The sequence below is a fragment of the Miniopterus schreibersii genome, assembly GCF_964146895.1.
Source record: "Miniopterus schreibersii genome assembly, chromosome: X".
NCBI classification, from domain to species: Eukaryota; Metazoa; Chordata; class Mammalia; order Chiroptera; family Miniopteridae; genus Miniopterus; species Miniopterus schreibersii.
Genome location: NC_138104.1, coordinates 83,877,318 through 83,903,593, shown reverse-complemented (window position 1 = coordinate 83,903,593; position 26,276 = coordinate 83,877,318). Strand labels below are relative to the sequence as shown.

Below are 26,276 nucleotides of genomic sequence, written 5' to 3'. Positions count from 1 at the left end.
TAGTTAATCAGAATGCCATGGCAAAATCCTCTGTTTTGAGAATCAGATGGATCTGATTTTATATCTCAGCTCTGCCACCTACTGACTGTATTGCTTACTAAACTTTTAACCTTTCTAGGCCTCAATTTCTGTATCTTCTAAAAGGGAAAAATATTACTTTAATATTTGAACTCAACTGGGATTAGAAGATTATCAAAATATGTATGTTTTAGGATATTTGACCTGCCATTAAAAAAACAAAAACAATTTTACAGTGAAAAAAAATAAAAGGGAGAAATTATACCTACAGCATTTGGTTTGATGCTGTGCACAGAGAAAGCCTTCAGTACATATATTTTGTTCTGGTTTTTAGGTGCTGAATTAGAGCCGCTTTATTTTAGAATGATTTTTTTTATTTCTACCATTGCTCCGGAGCTCTCTTCATCTCTATGGGTCCACGAGGGTTCTTTGCATTTTGGAACTTTTCATGTTAAACTAACTTAGTAATTTTTAAAAACAACTATTTCAGAACTTTTCTTTACAAGTTATTTCTATTTTATTTGTACTTGACTTTCCAAAATGCTTTCCTCAAACTTCAGAGTGTACATGGATCATCTTGGCTGCTTATCAAAACTGCATAGTCCTACTCAGTGCCCAGTTCTGGGTTTCTAATACCATTCCACAATAAGAGAGGCCAAAACTTTTGGGAAATGGTTGATTTTGGCCTGGTGCAAGGAGAATACAAGATGAGCTGGAACATATTATAGTACCAGAAAGGAAGGAAATGCTCAAAGAAACAAATAATGGGAGCATGACAAAGGGACACAAGGCCATCCTTAAGGAGCTCTCCATGGCCAAAGCTGGAACAGTTTTGGCATTGGATTATAAGATTATAGTATTGGATTGTAACTCAAAGTGTACAATAAATACAGGAGTCCATAATGATACAAATGAATGAATGAATGGATGGAAGAGTAGAGATAATTCTACAGTAAACAAGAATTCCAAATTATCTTTGTAAATACTCCTCTTCCTAGGAGGCAGAGCTTAATTATCTGCTTCCTTTGAGTGAGACTTGAACTTGATGATCTGCTTCCAAATAATAGAGTATGGAAAATGAGAAGAAATATGTTCACGGTGGAGAAAGCTGGAAAACACTGCCTTGACCAGGTGATTAAGATTAGTATAGTCAGTGATAAGTCATATATATCATATGATGAGAAGGGACTTCACTTCTCTAGTATTTTCTCCCCAAAAATCCCATAACATGATCTCAGGGGGACCATGAGAAAATTACCAAAGACATCCAAATTGAGAGACAGTCTTCAAAATAGTTGACTCCTCAAAACTGTCAAAGACTAAGAAACTGTCATAGACTAGAGGGGACTAAAGAGACATGATTAAATGCAATGGCGATTGGATTCTGGAACAAAAGGTGGTAAAACTGGTGATCAGTTGTTAATACTAATGGACCGCTGTTGGTTCATTAATAATAACAAATGTACCATCCCAATGTAAGATGCTAACATTAGAAAGTACTAGGTGAAGGGTACAGGGGAATGCTCTGTGATATCTTTGCAATTTTGCTGTAAATCTAAAATTTTTCCAAAATAAATAAAGTTTATTTTAAAAATGCACAGTCTAAGGTCCACAGATCTCTTGGGGCCATGGAAGCTGCTTTGTTGAGCAGTCTTGGGGATTTTAATGTAGGTAATCAGCAGATAACATTTCATTAGAGTGTAAAGTAAGGGGTTTAACTAAAACTGCTTAGTTAAAATTCTCAAAGAGCTTTGCAGTGAGTGGTATTTCTGGGGTTATGGATGACTTTCCTGTCTGGGTGCATCATCCCAAGTCTTTATTCTAGTCCCTGTGCACCCCATGCTCTATTCCACCCCCAAGTTGTGATTGCATTTTAGAAACTTAGTTAATAATATCCAAGGATTTTAGATCTAAGTCCAGAGATTCCTTTTTAGATAATACCTCTCATTCCAAAGTGCTGCCATTTAAATTTGTTTATTGTAGAAATTGTTGAAAAAGAAACTGAGGAAAGAGATATGCAGTGCCCCTTCATACAAGGATATGTTACAAAAGCTACATTGGAAATCTCTGAGTTCAGAGCCTCTGGCAGGAACTAGCATGTTGACAATTGTAGGTAGAGATAGTGATTACAAGAGATGCTCAATGTCTCAGGTATTTAAGAGTTTAATCACTAGTTTCCTAGAGATTACTCATTACTCTTACAGGCAAAAACTCATTTTCTTTGGGATTGTTAGGGAAACTCATATTTTACTTAGCTTTCCATGATCCATTGATGGCACTCTAGCCACTGATTCAGAACTTTGCTCTTTGAAGGATGAGGGAATTCAGGAAGGAAGGGAGGTGGGAGGAAAACATGGGGTGGCGGTGTGGCTATCTCCCAGCCATACTCTATGCATTTCCATTCAAGTCTTCCCACACTTTCCCTTTGCTAGACCCATCCCAGACCCTCCTGGGGAAAGAGCCAAATATGAAGTTTCCCTTCAGTCACATGAAGGTGGTTTCCTAGGGCTCCCACAGGCTTTCTGTCTATTTATTTTAGGGATCTCATGAGAATAAGTTAAATAGGACCAAAGTATGTTATTTCATGCAATTGGTATTCTGAGCTACTAGAGAAATGAGGAAGGTCTGACATATATAGGCAGGTATCACTGTCCATTATATGATCATTTATATTAAATTTTTATTGATTATATTGTTGATGTTTTTAAATTAGTAGTGAACTTTATTCTGTGGCAGCTGGGCTATTTTTTTTTAATATATCTTTATTGATTTCAGAGAGAGGAAAGGAGAGGGGGAGAGAGAGATAGAAACATCAATGATGAGAGTCATCGATCAGCTGCCTCCTGCATGCCCCGACTGGGGATCAAGCCCGCAACCCGGGCATGTGCCCTGACCGGGAATTGAACCCCAATCGCCTGGATCCTAGGTCGACGCTCAAGCACTGAGCCACACCTGGCCGGGCTTATACGTCCTATGTAGTCTCAATTATTCTTTTCAGGTTATGATAGTAACTTAATTTGGAGGGTTTCAGTCTGTATATTCCTCCCAAAGCAGTGGACTTGGCTCCAGTGTGGGTCTCTCCTGCCCATGCTAGCAATCAGTGAACCTTGCCCTGAAGTTACCTCATCAGATTTCCTCTCCCAGTGCCAGTTCATCTTTTTCAGGCCTCCCCTGAGAGACTGGGTACTGTGGGACTGATGAGTCCATTTTTTGTCACTTGTAGAATCATTTGTACCATAGCTGTAATATAAATATGCATATTATAGACAGCAGTGTCTACTTAGTGTAACCTACAAATATGCTGCTGTTTACCCATGATTGCACTGAAGACACACATAGAATTTCATAATTCATCATTGCTCCTTGTTGGAATTAATTTGCCAGAGTTCTTCTAATAGATCTGGTAGAATCCCAAGGATTCCATGGCAATATTGCACCAGCGTTTAAGGTCAAATAAACGAGTCACGTGTATAAAAAGACCTTGACTTGTATAGCCACTCTACTTAGACAGTCTAAACTTCTGTTCCTTAGAGACAGGCAGGTCTCATACCTTTTTAGGCACTTTGGGGATAAAAACTCCTGTCCACTCTCTTCCATTCAAAACTTTAGTGTTGAATTCGCTTTATGCTCAGCATTTCCTCCTCCACTCCTCCAGTCCTTCTAAAGCTTGACCTTAAGGTCTTGGAGTGAAGAGAGAGATATGATCTCCTCTTTATCCCTTACCCCCTCCATTTCTCTATTCTCTGGTATTTTGAGGACTGGAGGGAAGGAAGGGGAAAGGAGACAGATGTCTCTAACTTCACTGGTACTGCTATAGCCCTTTCTTGGTTGTAACTAATTTTTTGGTGGGTCTAATTGTAAATTGGGTGGGAAATGCACCATGTTCAAAGGGACCTAGAAGAAGCCTCCCCACAACAGTTCCAGAAATAGGAGTTGTGACTCATGTGGGCCTCTTTTGCCTTATTCCCCAGCTGGCTTCTATACTGACATGCATACCTCACTTCCTTGTTTTGGGGGCCCTTTGCCTGGCAAACAGCCCTCTGAGGCAAAGTAGCAGCAATGTGGCTCAAGCTTTCCACAGTATCCACCTAACGTATGGGAAATTTGTACACCTTGTTTTAATCCTTGGAAAGGATATGTTCCATTGTTGAGCCCATTCTCTACCCCACTTTTCCTCAAATGTACCCTGCCCTTCATATGGGAACAGGGGGAAGGAGTGAGGCACATCAGCCAATCAGTCCACTGCCTAAGTGGATATCTACTCGGAATGAAATGGCAGTACCCTACAACTGGCTTTATTGGAGCTCCCCTCAATAGTTTAAAGTCTTAGGGATAAACAGTAACTTTGAATTTATGAAAGTGTGACAAGCCAACCTAGCAAGTGCATTAGTCATCCTAGCAGCACTGTCAGCTACTGTGCTGCTGCTTTGGGATGCTTGACGACTTGATGGACAGTACTGTCATTGTTAGGAATGCTCATATTATCCAACAGTGAGCCGCAGTCAGTCAGTGGGATTGATGAGAATAAAACCTTCACGTTCAAATTGGGATCTGATTAGAACCCTAGATCAGCAATTTTGCTTGGTAAATGTTTCATGCATCTATTATTTCATATGAAATAATAATGTCACATGCCACCCATAGCATACTGGGGGGGGGGGGGTAGCTCTGAATTTAGAGAACAGGGGTTTGTTTACCTGTTAACCAGAGGAATTACATTCCTTAGCCTAATAACTAAACTTCTACCTCCATAAAAGGAAAAGGAAGAAACCACCTATTCTAAGATGAGGCTGAAGTGTTAAATGACACACTATCTAACAGAAAATGCCAATTTTTTTCTTTATTAATGATTTCTATCATTGTACATAATACTGTAGATTATTGAGGCCACAAATTAATTACCAAAAAGTATAAATATTAAAAAAAGTAACTACTTTGATAAATGTATTCAGGCAAGTGGATGACAAAACCCAATAAATATTACAGTATTTCATTGATTCTCTGATCATTTATTCACATTTTAACTTCTTTTAAGTTGAGGTACAGTTTATAATCACTGACATGTCATGGATTAGTTGGAAGCATTTTTTTTTTAAATACATAAAACAGTATGCTATTCAATCCATGGTATATTTGATAAAATACAGCAACCAGACACCACCCCTGTCCACTCCTCAAAGATTCCCTTCTAGGTGGGCCCACCACTTTAAATCAATTTCTATTACAGTGGGTAGCTGCTGAGTCCTTTAATATTGGGGGCTGTCACTGGTTCTTTCCCCCAGTGCTAGGGCACAGTCCTCCCAGAGCAAGGCTTCTGACCATAGATGGTTCTTATGATTGGAGTATTAGTAACTATAGAAATAAGATTCAGTCTAGCCACTTCCGAGGTACAATAAAATTGTGGCAAAGGAAATTGGAACTTTGTGATAGTGAGCCCTAGGTCTTTGTTACCATCAAGCTGAAAACAGATTTATTCCCCCATTACACATAAAGCAACCAGCAGAGTGAAGAGGGCTCTGCCTTTTCTTCAATTTTATGCTTTAGAGGGTCAAACTAAGTCATAACTTAAAATAGCATTATTATTTGAATGTTAAGATATTATCTCATTCCCAAGCTAATGTTTGATACCAATCACTGCTCATTATGAATAAAGGTTGATTCTCCTTTCCATTTCATTGTTGAAGAAAGACTGATGGGATAGGCTCGAATCATCTTTATAACTGATAGGGTCCATAAAAACCAAATAGATCAAGCTCTTCATTTCACAAATAACAGTCCCAGAGAAATTGTTCATTTTCTCATTTTCCCATAGCAAGTTACTGATTGGTGCAGCCAGAAATGGGACCCAATGTCCTAATTCATTGTCTTTTCTCCCCTTCGCACTGAACACAGTTCCCTCCTAATTTAACTGCTGATGGTTATGCCAAGGTTTGTACAATGAAACAGTTTACTTCTAGATTTCTTAGGCTTGTTTTTATTAGGATATTAATAAAGGCACATCACAATAACTTATTTAAGCCCAGATATGATTGAAATGAAAAATTAGTTGCTGGTACCCACCCATTCTTTGCTGTATTATTTTTGCTGTTTTAAAATGCTTTAGAACAACAATTGGGACAAGCAAAGGAGGTGACTTTCTTTCCATCTTTAGATAAATAGTGTGAGTGCCCAAAAGACCAATGATATGCCTGATTTCCAAGTGGAATTGGAACTCCTGGCTTTTGATTCCTAATCTAGCACTCAAGAGCATCATACCATGTAGCTGTCACACATAGATATGGCAGGATGTCTCAAAGAGAAGAAAACAATAGAACTTGCAATATAATTGAGCCAATTAGGAAGGAGTGTAGGAGTAGGGTGAGATTTCTTGTTATTATCTGAGAAGTGGCAACCTGAACTTTTAGACAATTTTGAACTTATTTGGTTTGATGGTGAAATCATTTTCAAGGAAGCTGTCTTTAAGCTAAATAAATTGATTAGGTTTCATTATAATTCTAGAATAATATCTGAAGAGGTAGAGGAGATGATAAAGAATTAGTTCTATAAAAAGTTAATGAAACTTCAATTCTACAGAGATTCATTTTTATTACTTAGATAGATTACATTATAAAGATCCAGGTGCATACTAATAACTGAAGAGATAAACTAATAAAAATAATAATTCCCCATAAACCTAGAATTTATATTAGTTCTTCATTAAAACTGTTACATTCCACTTTGCTGTTTTCCATTTTAAACTATTAAAATTTAGGGCAAACTCTAGACAAAACAGAGATAAATAATTATCTACTAGGGATTTTAGTATCCTTTAATTTACTACAAAAAAGACACTTTGTTCCAGAATACAACATTCTATTTGCTTTCTCCACTCTACCACATTTTGTATTACTTCCATTATCCTAGAAATCCTGTGCTCATTGCAGTTTTGATTATGGATTGCCCTATCACAAATATTCTTGCAGAGAAAAGAAATTGCCTGAATTAATATATTCTAATTTGTTAATGAAGAAAAGTATGGCAGACACTGTTGATTAGTGATTTAAAAATCATTTTATCCCCGTTTTCTTGCTAAAAGAACAACAATTTTGTGATAATATGCCCAACTGTAATATACCCAGCTGCTAGAGGTAAATCATTAGTCTGTGCCTTGATTGGGTGGCTCAGTTGGTTGGAGTGTTGTCCTATACACCAAAAGGTAGCGGGTGTGATTCCCTGTCAGACAGAGGACATACCTAGGTGGAGGATTCGATCCCTGTCAAGCCACGTGCAAGAGGCAACCAATCAATTTTTCTCTCTCACATTGATGTTTCTCCCTCTCCCTCTCTTTGTATCTCTTCCTGTCTCTCTCTGTCTCCCTTCCTCCCTCCCTTCCTCTGAAATCAATTTAAACAAATCATTAGTCTAAGTCAGTCCTGACAGTATTATTCCCTTTTCATTATCTGTAGTAATATCTTCTCTCTCATTGTTGATAGTGATAATTTATGCCTTCTCTCTTTATTTCTTGATCAGTGTACCTAGAGATTTATCTTTATTTATTTATTGTTTATTTATTTTTGTTCAAAATATTACAGATGTCCCTTTTTCTCCCTATTGACCCCTTTCACCCCCCCAGCCCAGTCCCTAACTAAACTATTGTTTGTGTCCTTTGCTTATGCACATATATGCATATAAATTCTTTGGTTAATCTCTCCCCCACCCACCCACACCCCGCTTCTTCCCTCTGAGATTCCTCAGTCTGATTCATACTTCTGTGGCATTTAATCTATCCTTTTCATCAGTTTATTAAGTTCTTTAGATTCCACATATAAGTGAGATCATGTGATGTTTGTCTTCTCTGCCTGGCTTATTTCGCTTAGCATAATATTCTCCAGGTCCATTCTTACTGTCCCAAAGGGTATGAGATCCCTCTTCATTACAGCTGCGTAGTATTCCATGGTGTAAATGTCCCACAGCTTTTTTATCCACTCATCTACTGATGGGCACTTGGGCTGTTTCCAGATCTTAGCTGTTGTAAATTGTGCTGCTATGAACATAGGTGAACATCTATTCTCTCTGATTAGCATTTCAGGATTCTTAGGATATATTCCTAGAAGTGGGATCACTGGGTCAAAAGGCAGTTCCATTTTTAATTTTTTGAGGAACCTCCATGCTCTTTTCCATAGTGGCTGCACCAGTCTGCATTCCCACCAGTAATGTACAGGGTTCCCCTTTCTCCACATCCTCGCCAGCACGTCATTTGTTGCTTTGTTGATGGTAGCCATTCTGACAGGTGTGAAGTGATACCTCATGGTGGTTTTAATTTACATCTCTCTGATGATTAGTGACATTGAGCATTTTCTCATATGTCTCTTGGCCATCTGTATACCTCTTTGGAGAAGTCTCTATTCAGGTCCTTTGCCCAATTTTTAATTGGATTCTTTGTCTTCCTCTTGTTGAGTTGTATGAGTTCTTTGTACACTTTGGAAATTAGCCCCTTATCAGATACATCCTTGGCAAATCTGTTTTTCTAGACTGTGGGTTTCCTTTGTATTTTGAGGCTGATTTCTTTCACTGCGCAGAAGCTTTTTAATGTAGTCCCGTTTATTTTTTCTTTTGTTTCTCTTGCCCTAGGAGATGTATCACTGAAAATTCCACTACATGAAATGTCTGTGACTTTACTGCCTATGTTTTCTTCGAGGATTTTTATTGTTTTGCAACTTACATTTAAGTCTTTTATCCATTTTGAGTTTATTTTTGTGTATGGTGAAAGTTGGTGGTCTAGCTTCATTTTTTTGCATGTAGCTGTCCAATTTTCCCAGCACCATTTATTGAAGAGACTGTCTTTATTCCACTGTATGCTCTTGCCTCCACTGTCAAATATTAACTGACCATCATGGCGTGGGTCCATTTCTGGGGTCTCTGTTCTGTTCCATTGATCTATATATGTTTGTTATTGTACCAATACCAGGCTGTTTTGATTACAGTAGCTTTGTAGTACAGTTTGATATCCAGTAAAATGACCCCCCACACACACTCTGTTCTTCTTTGTCAACATGGCTGCAGCTATTTGGGGTCATTTTTGATTCCATATAAATTTTTGGAATATTTGTTCTAGTTCTGCGAAATATGTTGTTGGTATTTTAATAGGAATTGCATTGAATCTATAAATTGCTTTGGGTAGTATGGGCATTTTAATGATATTCATTCTTCCAATCCGTGAACATGGTATATTCTTCCACTTGTTTATATGTTCCTCTGTTTCTTTTTTCAGTGTCCTGGAGTTTTTCGAGTACAGGTCTGTTACATCTTTGGATAAGTTTATTCCTAGGTATCTTATTTTTTTAGGTGCAGTGGTAAATGATATTGCTTATTTAGTTTATCTTTCTGAGAGTTCATTTTTGTTGTATAAAAATGCCATTGATTTATGGATGTTAATTTTGTATCCAGCTACCTTGCCAAATTCATTTATCAAATCTAGTAGTACTTTGATGGAGTCTTTAGGGCTTTCTATGTACAATATCATGACATCTGCAAATAATGACAGTTTTAATTCCTCCTTTCCAATTTGGATACCTTTTATATTTTCTTCCTGTCTGATGGCTGTGGCTAGGATTTCCAATACTATGTAGAAAAAGAGTGGTGAAAACGGACATCCCTGTCTTCTTCCTGTTTTTAACCTTTAAGAGACGGCATTTAAAAGACAGCATCATGCAAACTCCATATATTTTCCAGGATCAACTGTACAAATAATTGTTTCTTTCCTTTTGCCAGTAAAAAAGAACGTATGTGCTTAGGTTTCTGAGTATTTAACCTTTAAAAGACGGCATTTAAATTCCATCAGCATTTAAATTCGGCCAGCGGGACCCACTCCTTGCCGGGAACTAAACATCGGATAAAGGTTAAGGGAAGTGGTTTTAGTTTTTGCCCATTGAGTATGATGTTGGCTGTAGGTTTGTCATATATGGCCTTTATTATGATGAGGTATGATCGCTCTATTCCCACTTTGCTGAGAGTTTTTATCAGAAATCGGTATGCTGGATTTTGTCTAATGCTTTTTCTGCATCTATTGATATGATCATATGATTTTTGTCCAATTTGTTTATGTGATATATCACGTTTATTGATTTGCTAATATTATACTAGCCTTGCATCCCTGGAATAATTCCCACTTGGTTGTGTTGTGTGATCCTTTAATATATTGCTGGATCTGGTTTGCTAGTATCTTGTTGAGGATTTTAACATCTATGTTCATCAGGAATATTGGCCTGTAATTTTCTTACTTTGTAGTGTCTTTATTTGGTGTCGGGATTAGGATGATGCTGGCCTCATAAAAAGTGTTCGGAAATTTTCCCTCCTCTTGAATTTTCTGGAATAGTTTTAGTAGAATAGGTGTTAATTCTTTTTTGAATGTTTGGTAAAACTCGCCTGTAAATCCATTTGGTCCGGGACTTTTGTTTGCTGGGAGTTTTTTGATTACTGCTTCAATTTCATTAGATGTTATCAGCTTATTCAGGTTTTCTGCCTCTTCCTGATTCAGCTTTGGAAGATTGTGTGCTTCTAGGAATTTGTCCATTTCACCCATGTTTTCCAGTTTGTTGGTGTATTGTTGTTCATAGTATTTTCTTACAATCCTTTGCATTTCTGTTGGGACAGTTGTTATATCACATCTTTCATTTCTGATTTTATTTATTTGGGTCCTCTTTCTTTGTTAGTGAGTCTGGCTAAAAGTTCACCAATCTTATTGATGTTTTCAAAGAACCAGCTCTTGGTTTCATTGATTTTATATATTGTTTTTTTAGTCTCTATGTCATTAATTTCTGCTCTGATCTTTATTATTTCCTTCCTTCTACTCCTCAGGGCTTTTGCTGTTCTCATTCCAGTTTTTTTAGTTGTTGTGTTAGATGGTTTAGTAGAGCTTTTTCCTGTTTCTTGAGGTATACCTGTATTGCTGTGAACTTTCCTCTCAGGACTGCTTTCGCTGTGTCCCATAGATTTTGGGTTGTTGTCTGTTCATTTTCATTTTTTTCCATAAAGTGTTTGATTTCTTCCTTGCTCTCATTGGTAACCCATTCATTGTTGAATAACATGCTATTTAGCCTCCATGCGTTTGAATATTTTTGAGTTTTTTTATTGTGGTTGATTTCTTGTTTCAAGGCATTGTGATCCGAGAAGGTGCTTTATATGATTTCAGTTTCCTCGTATTTGTAGATACTTGCCTTGTGCCCTAACATGGAACATTTTTGAGAATGTTCCATGTGCACTCGAGAAGAATGTGTATTCTGCTGCTTTGCAATGCAATGTTCTGTAAATGTCAATTAAATCCATTAGATCTTGTGTGTCATTTAAGGTCTGTGCTTCCCTGTTGATTTTTTTGTCTTGATGATCTGTCCAGTGAAGATAGTGGGGTGTTAAAGTCCCCCAGTATGATTGTGTTGCTGTCAGTCTCCCCCTTAAAGTCCACCAAAACATTTTTTATGTATTTAGGTGCTCGTCTATTGGGTGCATATATATTTATAAGGGTTATTTGCTCCTGTTGGATTGATCCCTTTAGTATTATGTAGTGACCATCTTTGTCTCTTGTTATGGTCTTTATTTTGAAGTCTATTTTGTCAGAAATAAGTATTGCTCCTCCAGCTTTTTTTTTTTCGGTTCCATTTGCATAGAATATTTTTTTCCATCCCTGTACTTTTAGCTTGTGTGAATCTTTTGCTGTCAGGTGGGTCTCTTGTAGACAGCATATATTTGGGTCCTGTTTTCTTTTCCATTCAACTACCCTATGTCTCTTGATTGGACCATTTATTCCATTTAAATTTAAGGTTATTGATATATACTTAATTAATGCCATTTTTCCCCTTTATTCTGACGTACCTTTCTCTCAATATTTCTTCTTTTTCTTAAAGCAGTCCTTTTAGCATTTCTTGCAATGCTGGATTAGTGGTACTGAACTCCTTTAGCCTTCTTTTGTCTGGGAAGCTTTTTGTTTCACCTTCAATTTTAAATGATAGCCTTGCTGGATAAAGCAATCTTGGTTGCAGGTTCTTGCTTTTCATTACTTTGAGAACGTCATGCCACTGCCTTTTGGCCTGAAGTGTTTCTGTTGAGAAATCAGCTGTCAGCATTATGTGGGTTCCCTTGTAGGTCACTGCTTGTCTGTCTCTTGCAGCCCTTAGTATTCTCTTTGTCCTTGCCATTTGCCATTTAATTATGATGTGTCCTGGAGTGGGTCTTTTTGGGTTCTTCTTGCTTGGAACCCTCTGTGCTTCCTGAGCTTGTGTGGCTTTCTCCCGTGCCATCCTAGGGAAGTTTTCTGTCATTATTTCCTCCACCAAGTTCTCTATCCCTTGCTTTCTTTCCTCCCCCTCTGCTTCCCCTATGATGTGAATGTTGTTTCTCTTCATGTTGTCCCAAAGCTCCCTTAGACTGTCCTCATGCTTTTTAAGTGTGTTTTCTTTCTGCTGCTCTGGTTGAGGGTTTTTTCCTACCTTATCTTCTAAGTCACTTATTCTATCCTCTGCTTCATTGAGCCTGTTTTTAATTCCTTCCAGTGTATTCTTGATAGCAGATATAGTATTCTTCATTTCTGCTTGGTTCTTATTGAAAACATGAAAAAAAGAGCTAAATATCAAAAATAAGTTTTTCGACCTTTCCATTGTCTTGTTGTTCTCATTAATTTCCTTGAGCATCTTTATAACCATTACTCTCAACTCTATTTCTCATAGCTTGCTTAACTCCATCTCATTAAGGACTTTTTCTGGCGATTTTTCCTTTTCTTTAGTTTATGGGTTTCTTTGTCTCCATTTTGGTGGCTCTTAGTGTTTGTATCTGTATGTTAGATATATTTGCTGTCCCCCAGTCTTGTGGGGTGGGATTTTGTAGTGTACATCCAGTGGAGCCCAGAGGTGTGTTTTCCTTATGCTTCTGAGCCATTTGCTCTAGAGTGTCTCTTTTGTGTGTGACTCTTTTGTGGGTTCTTTGGGCTCCCCTGTTGTGGCTGAGTCTAGATTATTGTTGACCTGTTCTTGGGAGGACTCTCCTCTCAGGTTAGCTAGCTGTGTGACTCAGCCCCAACCACATCATGTGAGCTGTTGTACGGGTGCTAGCAAGACAAGACAGTACACAACAAAACTGCCAGGAAACAGGCAGTATCTTACAAAATATCCTGCCAATCACAATGAAAACATCCCAAGTGAAAGAAGAATTGGGAGAATGAAGGGAGAACACAAATGCTAAAGCAAAAAACAAAACAAAAAATAAAACGGAGAGAATGAAAAAATAGAATGAGAGGAAAGGACATTATTGCTAATAGTATTGAAAAATAAATAATAATAAAATAAAAAGTAAAAAATAGAGAAGTTTCTGGGAGGTAGAAGGGGCAGAGAAAAGATTCAGACTGTATGATGTTTCTTTAGTGCTCCCTACTCAAAATACGTCCCCTCAGATATATTTTTCTGTTTTTTCCAAACTGCTTACACAGTATTTTGGTGGTAAATCAAGTTCGTGGCTGGGAGTAAGGGCGCTGTGCTTCTTGTCACAGTGCCATATCTTCCAGTCTTGATCTGTCTTCTTTTTAGTCTCAAAGAATCTATGTTTGGTTTTATTTACATTGCCTATTATTTTTTTTTTTTTCCTGAATTCTCCTTTCTTTATATTTTCCTACCTTTTACTTGGTTACAGTCAGCCCTCAGATGTGTGTTTAATTAGAATCTTGCCCCTCAGGCTGCAACTGTGAAGATAAGCTAATTGGCCTATTTCACAGAAAGACTTAGCACCTCAGTCTGTTGAGTCTTGCTGTGTCCTGGGGGTGGTAGCTGGTTAAGAGTTATTTCTCTCATTAGTTACAGTCTTGTGGGACCTATGAGCATAAGCCCTGCTCGCCACCAGAGCCAGATGACTTCTGGATGATAGCTGCAAAAATCAGGGTGTCAGAGGAGGGTACAGGCTCCTCTCTGGGAGAGACCAGTAAGCTGAAGCAAGGCAGAGGGAGAGTGCAAAGTTGACGCTGCTGTCCTCTATCTCCAGAGAGTACCTCAGTAGACCCCTGTACGTGTGTTAAGTTAAATGCCTGACCCGCAGGCCAAATCTTTAAGGTAAGCAAGTAAATGTCTTTCACTCAGAGTCTGGGTGCCTTTCAGTTGGTTCCTAGTGCTAGATGAGTCTGCTCTCATGAACACTTTAAGAACCATTTCTCAGTTTGCTATAGCCTTGTGGGTCTCCTGGAAGTGAGCCTCATTGGCTTTCAAAGCTAGATGCTTTAGGGGTTCATCTTTCTGGTGCATATCTTAAAATTTGGGGTGCCTGATGTGGCTCTTTGCTCCTCAGGGAAAAGCTCATAGTTTTGAGTTCCCTCCTGATTACGGGTCCATGCACCAGAGTTTGGATTTATGGTGAGAACTTGTCTCAGTCTCTCCTGCCTGCTTAGATGTTTTTTTTTTCCTTTCACCCAATGTGTAGGAGTTGCTCAGGTAGTTCTTAGTTTTTTTCACAGGAATTTGTTCCATATGTAACTGTAGATTTGGTATGTCCTTGGGAGGAGTTATGTTCAGGATCTTTGTATATTGCTGTCTTATACTAGAACCCTGAAAGAGTGAATTTTTAGCAGTCAGTTTTGAATACTGGTCATGGGGGATATTTTGGGACTTGAAATTCCTCCTGCTGCCTTTTATACCAGTACAGATATCCATTTCCCCCTCAACTATGCCAATCCAAACATTAACATTTTCTAAAAAATTATATCTAACTTATAGAAGTTTTACTTTATGTAAGCTGTTTGCTACCTTGCAAAAATAATAGTCCTCATACTTACTTTTAAAAACACACAAAACCATACCCTCTTCTTCATCTTCTAGCTGTATCATTTTCAACTTTATCATAAAATAAACTGAATTGGCACTGTAGTCAGCATAAATATTGTTTCTTGTCAACTTGTCTATACCCTAGTGGCAGTTTTCAAAATAATCCCTTACTTTTTATATAGTAATTTACAAATGTTTTTTCTATTTTCTCAGAAGTTATATCTACATATTCCTATCCTCTAGACAAAAATTAACTCAAAAATGTTGACTTGTTTCACTCCAGCCATTTTCCCCAGAACATCCATCTTGATAAAGAATCTTAAAATTTTTAGAAAACCTCTTGCTGAAATGCCCCAACTTGTTCTCAGTTAGGCAGCTTTTTGAGTTAGGATTGTGGCTTTTGTCCCTCATCTCTGATAATCTTTCCTTCCCTTTCCTGTCATACTTGTTCAAGGAAAGAGAGAAGCCATGTGAGTGCTGTATATAAATGCTATTGGGCAGCATCACCCATTTCCAAACTTCACAGGGTAGGTTCTGAGCTAATTAATCAGATTATAAAACATTCTTAGCTCTACTTTGAATTAGGAGTAGGTCACTCAAATTCTAATAAATGCCAGTGAGAAAATTCAAATCAGAAAAACATATTTTATAAAAGAGCAGCTAATATCGCTTGATAGAATCCTGTACATACTGAATTTCATCCTAAAACTCATTTTCTGTGATGAAACACCTACCTCTTGGCTTATTCCCTCTCAGATGGTTCAGACCTCTCTAGAACATTCAGATCACATTTATTATTTGTATACTGTTAGCCTGATCTAAAATTACTGAGAACCTTTAATGATATTTTTCTTCAACAAATTTTCATTCCCTCTAAAACACTGCTTTCCTAGTCTTAGAATTATTTTCTCTTCCTGAATATCTTTGGCTGCTTTCACTAAGATAAAGACATTTTTAAAAAATAGCATACAGAGACATAAGCTGAGTTTAATTTTTTTTTGAATGACAATTATATTAGGGTTGATTTTAAGTGCATTTTCATATGATTCTCTGGCCTAAAGAATAAAGTAAGTCTAGTTCCCAAAGAAATCTGTCAGTAAGTACCTTTCTGTCCAATCAATGTTACTTTAATTGAAAATATTTAATTTATAAACTGAGCTTTTGACTAAAATTTAACATGATGGATTGAATTTTCTAGGAAAGTAGCCAGATATGGCCAAAATGCCTTATACATTAAGGCAGATTGCTTTTTGGTTTGCTCGAATGCCAGGCCTCTTGGTTTCAAATTCCAGCTCCAACGTTTCATGTTAAATGACCTTGAGTATATTATCAGTTAACTTCTGTGAGCCTCCATTTCCTCATCTGCAAATGGAGATGGTAATTATACATTCATTACTGAATGTGGATTGAATTACTACAGGTAAAGTAAAAATCTGGTTTTATGATTCCATTTTTGTCTAGGCTTTCTTTTTAACCATTCAAAATAAAAATCTGTTTATTTTCTTTTAGTCGTATATATTTTATTTCCAGCATGTCAAAGAAACCAGAGAAATTTAATTACACAGCCAACCATGAAAAAAACCCATTTTCATGTGCATTACTGATGCTTGATTATACCAAGGTGATGTAGATAATATAAAAAAGCCACTTTTTTTTTTAATCCTTATCCGACGATATTTTTTCCATTGCTTTTCAGAGAGAATGGAAGGGAGAGAGAGAGAGAAACATCTATGTGAAAGAGACACATCGACTGGTTGCTTCCTGCATGTGCCCCGACCAGGGCCGGGGATCGAGCCTGCAACTGAGGTATGTGCCCTTGGCTGGAATCAAATCGGGACCCCTCAGTCCACAGGCCAGTGCTCTAACCACTGAGCCAAACCAGCTAGGGCTAAAAGTGCCACTTTTTAATGTGTTTATCTAAGGTTAGAATTATAAAATTGTTTGAAATCACATACTTGTTTATTTTCATGGATAGGATTAAATGAGAGAAAAAGGGACGATAATCTGAGAGATTAGGAAGTGGTAGAGGAAATTCTCATCTGAAGATAAAAAAAAAATTGAGCACAAATGAGATATTTGGTAGGTCTCTGTAAGTACATGATTAAAATTTTATTTCCTGGAGTGATGTCAGCATCTGGAGAAGTGAGTCATTTCCTTTGTCTCTCCCCTTTCAATTACAACCAGTAGGACATCCATAGCCCAACATAGGATCCTCTGCACAACACACCAGGATGCCCAAGAGATCCATACATATGAAGGTGGGTAGATTGGACCTCATGGAGGGCATGGAACAAGAGGAACAGCAGTGGTAGAGCCCATAACTGGAGGCTCCAGGGACCACGTCCACACCCAAGATCCATGCCGCCCTCCACCAGTGGTGGTGACTGCAACCTCAGCCCTTCCTAGTAGCAGGGGCTGCATCTAAGAACCTGGTACCCTTGGCAGCAGCAGCACCTGTGACCTGTGGTTCTAGGAACTGTGGCAATACCCACGGTTTATGTATGTACCCAGCATAGGAACACCAAAATACATAAAGCAACTATTAACATACCTAAAGGGAGAAATTCACAGCAACACAATAATAGTAGGGGGACTTTAACACCCCATTTATGTCAGTAGGTAGATCATGTAGGCAGAAAGTCAACAAGGAAACAGCGAGCTTAAGTGGCAGTTAGAATAGAGGTACCTAATAGATATACAAAACAGTCCCTCCAAAAGCAACAGAATATACATCCTTCTTAAGTGTATACAGAACATTCTCAAGGATAGACCAGATTTTAGGACAGAAAACAAGTCTCAACAAATTTAAGAAAAATGAAATCATATTTTCTGACCATAATGGTATGAAACTAGAAGCCAACTATGAGAAGAAACCTGGAAAAATAAAGAATATCTAGAGATTAAAGAACATGCTACTGAACAATTTATTGGCTCAACAAAAAAAGAAGAAATTCTAAAAAGTACATGGAGACAAATGAAAATGAAATTACAAAATACCAAAATGTATGAGATGCAGGAAAAGCAATACCAAGAGGGAAGCTTATAGCAATACAGGCCTACCTCAAAAAACATGAAAAATTTCAAACACTCTAATCTTACACCTTAAGAACTAGAATAAAAGAACAAACGAAGCTCAAAGTCAGTAGAAGGAAAGAAATAATAAAAATCACAGTGGAAATAAATAAAACAGACACAAAAAATCACAATAGAAAAAAATCAATGAAACTAAGAGGTGTTATTCTGAAAAGATAAATGAATTTGATAAACCTTTACCTAGACTCTCTAAAGAAAAAAACAAAAGAGAAGGCTCAAATAACTAAAATCAGAAACAAAAGAGAAGTTACAGTAGCTACCACAGAAATGCAAAGGATCATAAGAGACTACTATAAACACATATGCACCAACATATTATAAATCTAGAGGAAATGGATAAATTTCTAGAATCGTACCACCTTCCAGAGTTGAAACTACATCAAAAAATGCCTAAAAACCAACAGTTCAGGACCACATGGCTTCAGTGGTGAATTCTACCAGGCATTCAAAGATTTAATATCTGTCTTCCTGAAACTCTTCCAAAAAACTTAAGAGGAAGGACTGCTTCCCAATTCATTTCAGGAGCACCACATTGCCCTAATACTAAAACCAGACTAGGACAAAACACACACAAGAAAGGAAAATCCTGGCCAATATCATTGATGAACATGTAAAAATTCTCAACAAAATATTAGCAAACCAAATGCAGCAATATATTAAAAGGATCATATACCATGATCTTGTGGAATTTAGTTCAATGATGTGTAAGGATGGTTTAACATCTGCAAATCAGTCAATGTGACACATCACTTTAACAAAATGAAGTATAAAAAATCATATGATCATCTCAGGAGATGTAGTAAAAGCATTTAAACAATTCAACATTAGTTTATGATAAAAATAAATCTCAATAAATGGGTATAGAGGAAAGTACCTAAACAAAATAAATGCCATATGTGACAAACCCACAGCTAGTATCATACTCAACAGTGAAAAACAAAGCTTTTCATTTAATATCAGGAACAAAACAAGGATGCCCACTCTTATCACTGTTATGCAACATAGTATTGGAAGTTGTAGAGAGAGTAGTCAGGCAGAAATAGAAATAAAAGGCATCCAAATTGGAAAGGAAGAAGTAAAGCTGTCACTATTTGCAGATGACATGATTTTACTTATAGAAAACCCTAAAAACCACCAAAAAAAATATTAGAAATAATAAACAAATAGAGTCAAGTTATTAGGCACCAAATCAGTATACAAAAATCTGTTGTGTTTTGCTTAGCCGGTGTGGCTCAGTGGTTGAGTGTCGACCCAGGAACCAAGAGCTCATAATTGGATTCCCAGTCAGGGCACATGCCTGGGTTGTGGGCTTGATCCCCAGTTGAGGCACGTGTGGGATGCAACTGATCAGTGTTCCTCCCTCCCTCCCTCCCTCCCTCCCTCCCTCCCTCCCTCCCTCCCTCCCCCCCCCTCCCCCTCCCTCTCTCTCCCTCCTTCCTTCTCTCCCTCTCCTTTCCCCCCATTCATCTCTCTAAAATCAATGAAAAATATATTGTTGGGTAAGGGTTTTTAAAAAATGATCAGAGGATCTGAATAGACATTTTTTGAGGAAGACATACACATGGCCAACAGGCATGTGAAAATCTAGTCAATATCGTCAGTTACTAGGAAATGCAAATGAAAAGCACAATGTAATACACCTGTTAGAATCTCTCATCAAAATGACAAGAAATGACAAGTGTTGGAGAGGATGTGTAGAAAAGGGAAACCTCACACAATGATGGTGGGAATGTAAATTATTACAGCCACTATGGAAAACAGTATGAAGAAACCTCAAAAAATTAAGAATAGAACTACCATATGGCATAGCAAATCTAATTCTGGGTATTTATCTGAAGAAATACAAAAACACTAATTTAAAATGATATATTCACAATTATTTACAATAGTTAAGATATGGAAGCAAACTTAAATGTCCATTGATGGATGAATGGGTAAAGAAGAGTTGGTATACATATACAGTGGAATATTACTTGGCCATAAAAAAGAAATAAATCTTGTCTTTTACAGTATGTATGGACCTAGACAGTATTATGTTAAGTGAAATAAGTCAGATGGAGAAAGACGAATACCACATGATTTCACTTACACGTGGAATCTAAAAAAACAAAATAAATGAACAAATAAAACAGAAACAAACTCATGGATACAGAGAAAAAAAATTGATGATTGCCAGATGGGAGCGGGTTTGGAGAGGATGGGTGAAAAAGGTGAAGAGATTAAGAAGTACAAATTTCCAGTTATAAAAAACAGTTACAGGGGTGTAAAGTATAGGATAGGGAATATAGCCAGTAATATTGTAATAACTATGTATGTTGTCAGATAGGTAATAGACTTATTGGGGTGATCACTTTTTAAGTTATATAAATGTCTAATCACTACTCCTGAAATTAATAAAATAGTGTATGTCAACTCTAACTGAAAGATTTTAAAAAATTCTATAAGTGGAAAAAAAAATGTTATAGCTGAAAATATAAATTACTCCAAGTGTTGAAGAAGACTCATGTTCTATTTTAGGAAGGATCCAGAGTGAGCACCATGATTTATTTGTAATTTCTTGTCATGGAAAATGTAGGCTATAAGGTCATTTAAACCAACAAATCTGGTTTTGGTTTTTTTCATTATGTTAACAAATTGCTGACCAGTCACAAGTATACATGTGTTTCCATATCTGAATATTGCTGACTGGTCACAAGTTAACTTGTGTCTGCACTTACATTAATATAAGTAATTTTTAACACCTTGCTGACCGGTCACAAGTGTTCAAGTGTGGAAAAGTAGCCGGCCACATGGGCAAGTTCTGGCTTGGTCAGCAAGGTGTTTAATAGACCCCAGACATTTCTTTGTTTGGTATCTTGTATCTTTTGATCATACTGATTTTCAATTTATTTTGTCTTTTACTTTCAGAAAGAGTTTTGGAACACCTATACAAAGGCACAACAAGGGGAGAGTAACAGAGGAAGTGACTGGTTTCAATTTTACCTTACCTTTCCATTAATCTTTGGCCTGTTTATTATCCTCCTTGTCATTTTCCTAATCTGGAGATGCTTCTTAAGAAACAAAACTCGCAGACAGACAGTGACTGAAGGTCACATGCCTTTCCCTCAGCACCTTAATATTATCACTCCGCCTCCCCCACCAGACGAAGTGTTTGATAGCAGTGGAATGTCGCCAGGCTTTCTGGAATATGTAGTTGGGCGCTCAGATTCCGTCTCCACTCGCCTGTCCAACTGTGATCCTCCACCAACCTATGAGGAAGCCACTGGCCAGGTGAACCTTCAGAGCAGTGAAACAGACCCTCATTTAGACCCACCCCCGGAGTATGAGGACATCATCAACTCTAACTCAGCCAGTGCCATTGCTATGGTGCCTGTGGTCACCACCATCAAGTGAAACTGCAAACTTCTTTTTATTATAATCGTTTTTAGAATACTAATGAAAGAACTTTCTAGCACTTTACCACCACATAAATGTGCATTGACTTATTTTATTGGACTCTTGATGGCATACCACTTCACATTTTCTGATTTGATTTTAATTAGTTTTGTTTCCTACTATAAAATCATTATCCATGCTCATTTTAGGTAATGAAAACATGTGAAGAGGGGAAAACAGTGCAGGTCTTCATGTGATGTGATGAGTTATACATACGTGTGTGTGTGTATTCATGCACATATACATATATACATATATACATGTATGTACATCAGCCCAACATACGTGAAACTTTTAAAAAGTCATTAACTTATGTCTAAATCACCTGTAAAGAGAACATTACTCACCAAAATTGGGGAGGAGGAGACACCATCAAGTGGTGTAATAGCAATATGCTGTTCAATTTTGTAAATAAGAACTTAGTATGTTTTCTAATTCTTACTGGCTGTTGTTAACCTTTTTCTTCAACTACCTTAAAAGGAAAAAAATGCATGTAGTCCATCTTGATTTTTGGAACATCTCAGAAAGACAGAGGGAAAGCACAGTAAACAGCAACTCGCTTATAGTGTATAGAAAGAAATTATTGGTCATTGGTGTGACATTTGGCTAGTTTTGTAGGAGGGAGTTGTTTTGTTGTTCTTGACTACCCCCTCCCCATTAAACAGTGTTTGCGTACTCTCTTTGAATGTCTCATGCTATTTGTATTAACATCTTGGTGGAGAGGATTTCCTGCCAACAAAATAATTTTTAAAGTAGATATATGTATTAATGACAGTGAATAAAGATTACTCCTTTGCTCTTTGGTGACAATAATTATTTTCTTCTCGTGTTTCATTGCCTTTTATTCTGCTGTTTACTCCTTCTCCTACCACCACAGAATCTTCAAGCATCTAAGAATTTAAAATAAAATTCTTAAAATTATTTTCTTAATGTTTCTGCATAGACTGAAGTATTTGCCTCAGGATGATTGAGGAAATTTCCCATTAAATTAAGAACTATGATTTTTATATTGCTCTCCAGTTGGTGGAGGAAGATTGCAAAGTCTCTTGTGCCAGGTGCACAGTAAATCTAGTTATAATAGCTTCACAGAGATCTCATTATTGTTATTTCATTTTGTATTTTAATCAGATATTTTTAACTGCAGAATTTTTACTTTTCCCTTGGATCAGAGTGAAGAGACTATGAATGAACTGCCAACATAAACTGGCTCAAAAAGAAAAAGTGAGACAGTTGTTTTTGTATGCAGTTCCATAATGTATGCACTGGTGGGAAATTCATTATAACAGTCAAAGAGATGTCCGCCACTCCCAAGCTTCCTTGGTGTTGGGTAAATGGTGGGTGAGGCAATGGAATGGAGGTTTCGGAAGTGTCACACACTGCTGCCTCGATCTCCATCCCCACTGACCCCTCCTTTAATCCTGCCCTGGAACCAGAGGAAGAGGGAATGCTGGGGAGAATCCTGAACTAGGAGTGAGATGACATGAATTCTAACCCCTTTCTGCAATATACTTGCCATGGTACCTTGGGAAAGTCCCATATCTGACCCTCAAATTCCTTAACTCTGAAATGGCAGTGAAATCATTTGTCCTGTTCTTCTCTAGTGGCTTCAAAGGATCTAATGAGATGGTGTGCATGAAAGTAATTTGTAAGATGTGAAGAGATCATAGCATTGTTCTTATTGTCCTCAAGGGAGAATTTTTTCCCTGCTTCCCTAAAATTTATCAGAGTTCTCACATAGTGAGAAATAGAGTAGGGTGCTCCATAAATGGCTAACATGTTCCTAATGTAAGTGTGAAGGATATTTGTTAAACTCCTGTCATTCTCTGGTCTATACCAAGGCTGTGCCAAATTAAAGATGACAGCCAGCTCAGCACAAATAGGATTAAGCAAATGTTAGAACTAAAATATGTGTGTTTAGTTAATAGGTTTTGTAGCTTTTGTGAGCTACAAATGAATAAATCTTCACCATGGTCTCAGCAGAAATGACAATATTGTTTTGAATTTGGCCATGAGTAAAAAGTCTTTGAAGTTGAAGTTGAAAGTTGAAGTCTTTGATACAGTGACTTGTGTGGATATGTGTGGATATTTTGGGTTATTTTAAAATGAAAATTAAGGCTCCTTTTGTGTAGAATTTTTAGGTCATTAATATCAGGCCTTAGATTAACCCATCAGTTTTCAAAAGTGTGACCCATGAGCTCCGTGGGGTTTCCTTGAGAGTCTTTCAGAGGATCTGTGAGATCAAAACTATTTTCATAATAATACAAAGACATTATTTGTTTTTTCACTCTCTCTCAAAACAGTTGAAAATGTCAAATAATTCCATCTTCCCACAGATCTTTTTTCTGTTTTAGAAAACATAGTTATTTTCTTAAAAATGTTACTTATGTTAACATATATGGACTTTTTAATTTTTAAATGAATACTTTTTATTTTTTTAGTTTCATTTTCTAATATGGGAAATATGATAGATGTCAACTCCATAAACAAAAGCTCTTTGGAATCCAAATCCCCAATAAATTTTAAGAGTATAAAGAAGTTTGGAGACCAAAAGTTTCAAAATTACAAGATTAGACAAAGGAGCAGAATGTTATTACTAAGTATATATTCTTGCAACTTTATTTTACAGTTCAAACTCCTGATACAGGATTTAGTGCTTCCTTTTAGTGACACCTGAATTGCAGTATATGAATGAATGTTGATCATTGAAACAAAAGTCAAATACTTAAACTGATCAATGACCACAGCTTTCTAGACTGTTGGCTAAAGAAAGCACTCCTAATCCATAGTGATAACTGGCATCAGCCACAGATCTCCTGGCAGCATTGGCATCATGATGACAGGAAAAACAAAATACTGCTTTCTTCAAGTAGCATTCTCTTAGGGTTTTTTTTATTTTATTTGGTTTGATTTTGCTCTGGGTTTTACATTTTAAAAAACCCTTTTGCTACCCCATCTGGTTTTATAAACTGAGTTTCTTAACATTTGTTATACTTAAAGGGGCTTGTCTGGAATAATATATATTTTTATGCTTTTGCCTTTCTTACCTGATTGATACTACATTTACCTTTGTTCATTTTTAATAAAGGTTTATTTTTGCAGATATATTTAGTACCTTTCTTAAGCAGAAACTAAATTGAATCAACCAGTTTCCATTTAAATGAACAAATGGGCTTAATGGTAGGTCTTCCAGTGGAATAGTTTCCAAACCTCCACATGCAGTAGTTGTGCCTGGAATCCTAGAACTGGCACTATCTGCCTCTCTGCTTTGAATGTCACAATGAATAGTATCTGTTTAAATTACATTTCTTTTTTCCTATTAAACAATACAAATACTGATGCTGTATTTGATTCATTGTTAGTTATGATTTCAAGATTGGTGACCTGATATAACTGTGGAGGTTGCTTTAACTTGGTTCTGTGTAAATAGCATGTATTTTATTATAATATTTCACATTTTTAAACACTTGGTTTACATTAAATTATGGTATTTAACTATTTTTATGTTTATACTAGGTAAGGTTTTTCTTATGTTTCTATGTTTTTGGTATGCTAAATAAAGCTATTTTTAAACCCAAGAGATTTCTTCTACCTTGTGTTAATTATATTATGATTAGTTAATAAACACGCTGCATAACTTCTTATTAATTATGGTCTCTTTAACAAGGTAAAATCATGTCTTTTTTTCTCTTAGAAATTTAGGGAATATTGCTCAGTAAGGAAATCAGAAATTACCTGTTGACAATCTCAAGGTAGTCTCAGCATGAAAGAACTTTCTGTTCCCCTTTTGAATGATGCTGGCATGACACAAAATGGGAACACTTGCTTCATAAGGATAGACTGAACTCCATGCAGGATTGTAGTTTGTCAAGTACTGGGAATAGGGTTGTCTGAAGATATCAAGGAGCTGGGGTTTTTTTCCTCCTTGGCAGAACAGCTTGCACTTGCCATTTAGAAAATGAGAAAGGAAATCACAAGATGGAAACATTTGTAACCACAAGGAAGCTTAAGTATAGTTACCTCAAAAACTAAAAGCTGGTGTGATGTCATTAACCAAGCAAATGTAAATATGACTTGATTTTTTTATGGTATAATTTTTTTCAATTATTTGAGGAGGAATTTTAAGTGTAAATTATAAGTCTAAGTATCCATTTTGTAAGCGTCAGTCCCTAAAGAGTTGTCCCAAATATCACAACAGGGTACTTTTAAAAACATACAGCAATTTCTAAAACATATAAATTACATATTGATTAATACATCTATGAAACCCAACACCTAGATCAAGACATTTCTGACACTCCAAGAAGGCTTCCTCATTCCCCTTCTTTAAAGATAACACTATTCTCGCATACAGTAACTGAGTTTTTAAAATTTTATACTTGGATGTGGCCATGTGGACTTGCCTCTTTTCCTTTTTTAAGTTCTTAAGGTATTTCAGGAAAGTTCAAGCTAGAAGTTCCAGAGCTGTTCTTCCATCTCTTGGCCCTTCTTGAAATCACCTACTCATTCTCTCTAAGTCTTTTGTACACACTTGAAGCTCTTTGAGGGCAAGAATTATGTTTAATCCTTTTAACTGGCCCAAATACTTAAAATTGAGGGCTTTTAAAGACTATGAATTGACCAAAACATCAGTGGCTTTCTGGTTAGTATTCTTTATTTTTTTTTAATCCTCACCACACACACACACACACAGAAAGGATATTTTTTCCATTGCTTTTCATAGAAAGTAGAAGGCAAAGGGAGAGAGAGAAACATCGATGTAAGAGGATCACAACAATTGGTTGCCTCCCACACACACCACAACCAGGGCCAGGGATTGAGCCTAGAATTGAGATTCATACCCTTGACAAGAATCGAACCTGAGACCCTTAAGTTGCAGGCCAGTGCTCTAACCACTGAGCAAAACTGGCAAGAGCCTGGCTGGTATTCTTAATCCTTGTCTTTCTGCTATAATTCATACCA

General features: G+C 36.9%; 1 protein-coding gene across 1 annotated transcript in view; it reads left to right on the top strand.

Annotated features, from left to right (window-relative positions):
- PRRG1 (proline rich and Gla domain 1) overlaps nucleotides 1-24,885 on the top strand; it is a 101,463-nt gene extending 76,578 nt beyond the window's left edge. The window contains 1 exon segment of the mRNA XM_081125711.1: nucleotides 20,790-24,885. Within this exon segment, the coding sequence (XP_080981837.1) occupies nucleotides 20,790-21,275 (486 nt within the window). The 3' untranslated portion in view covers nucleotides 21,276-24,885.
- The last annotated feature ends 1,391 nt before the right edge of the window (nucleotides 24,886-26,276 follow it).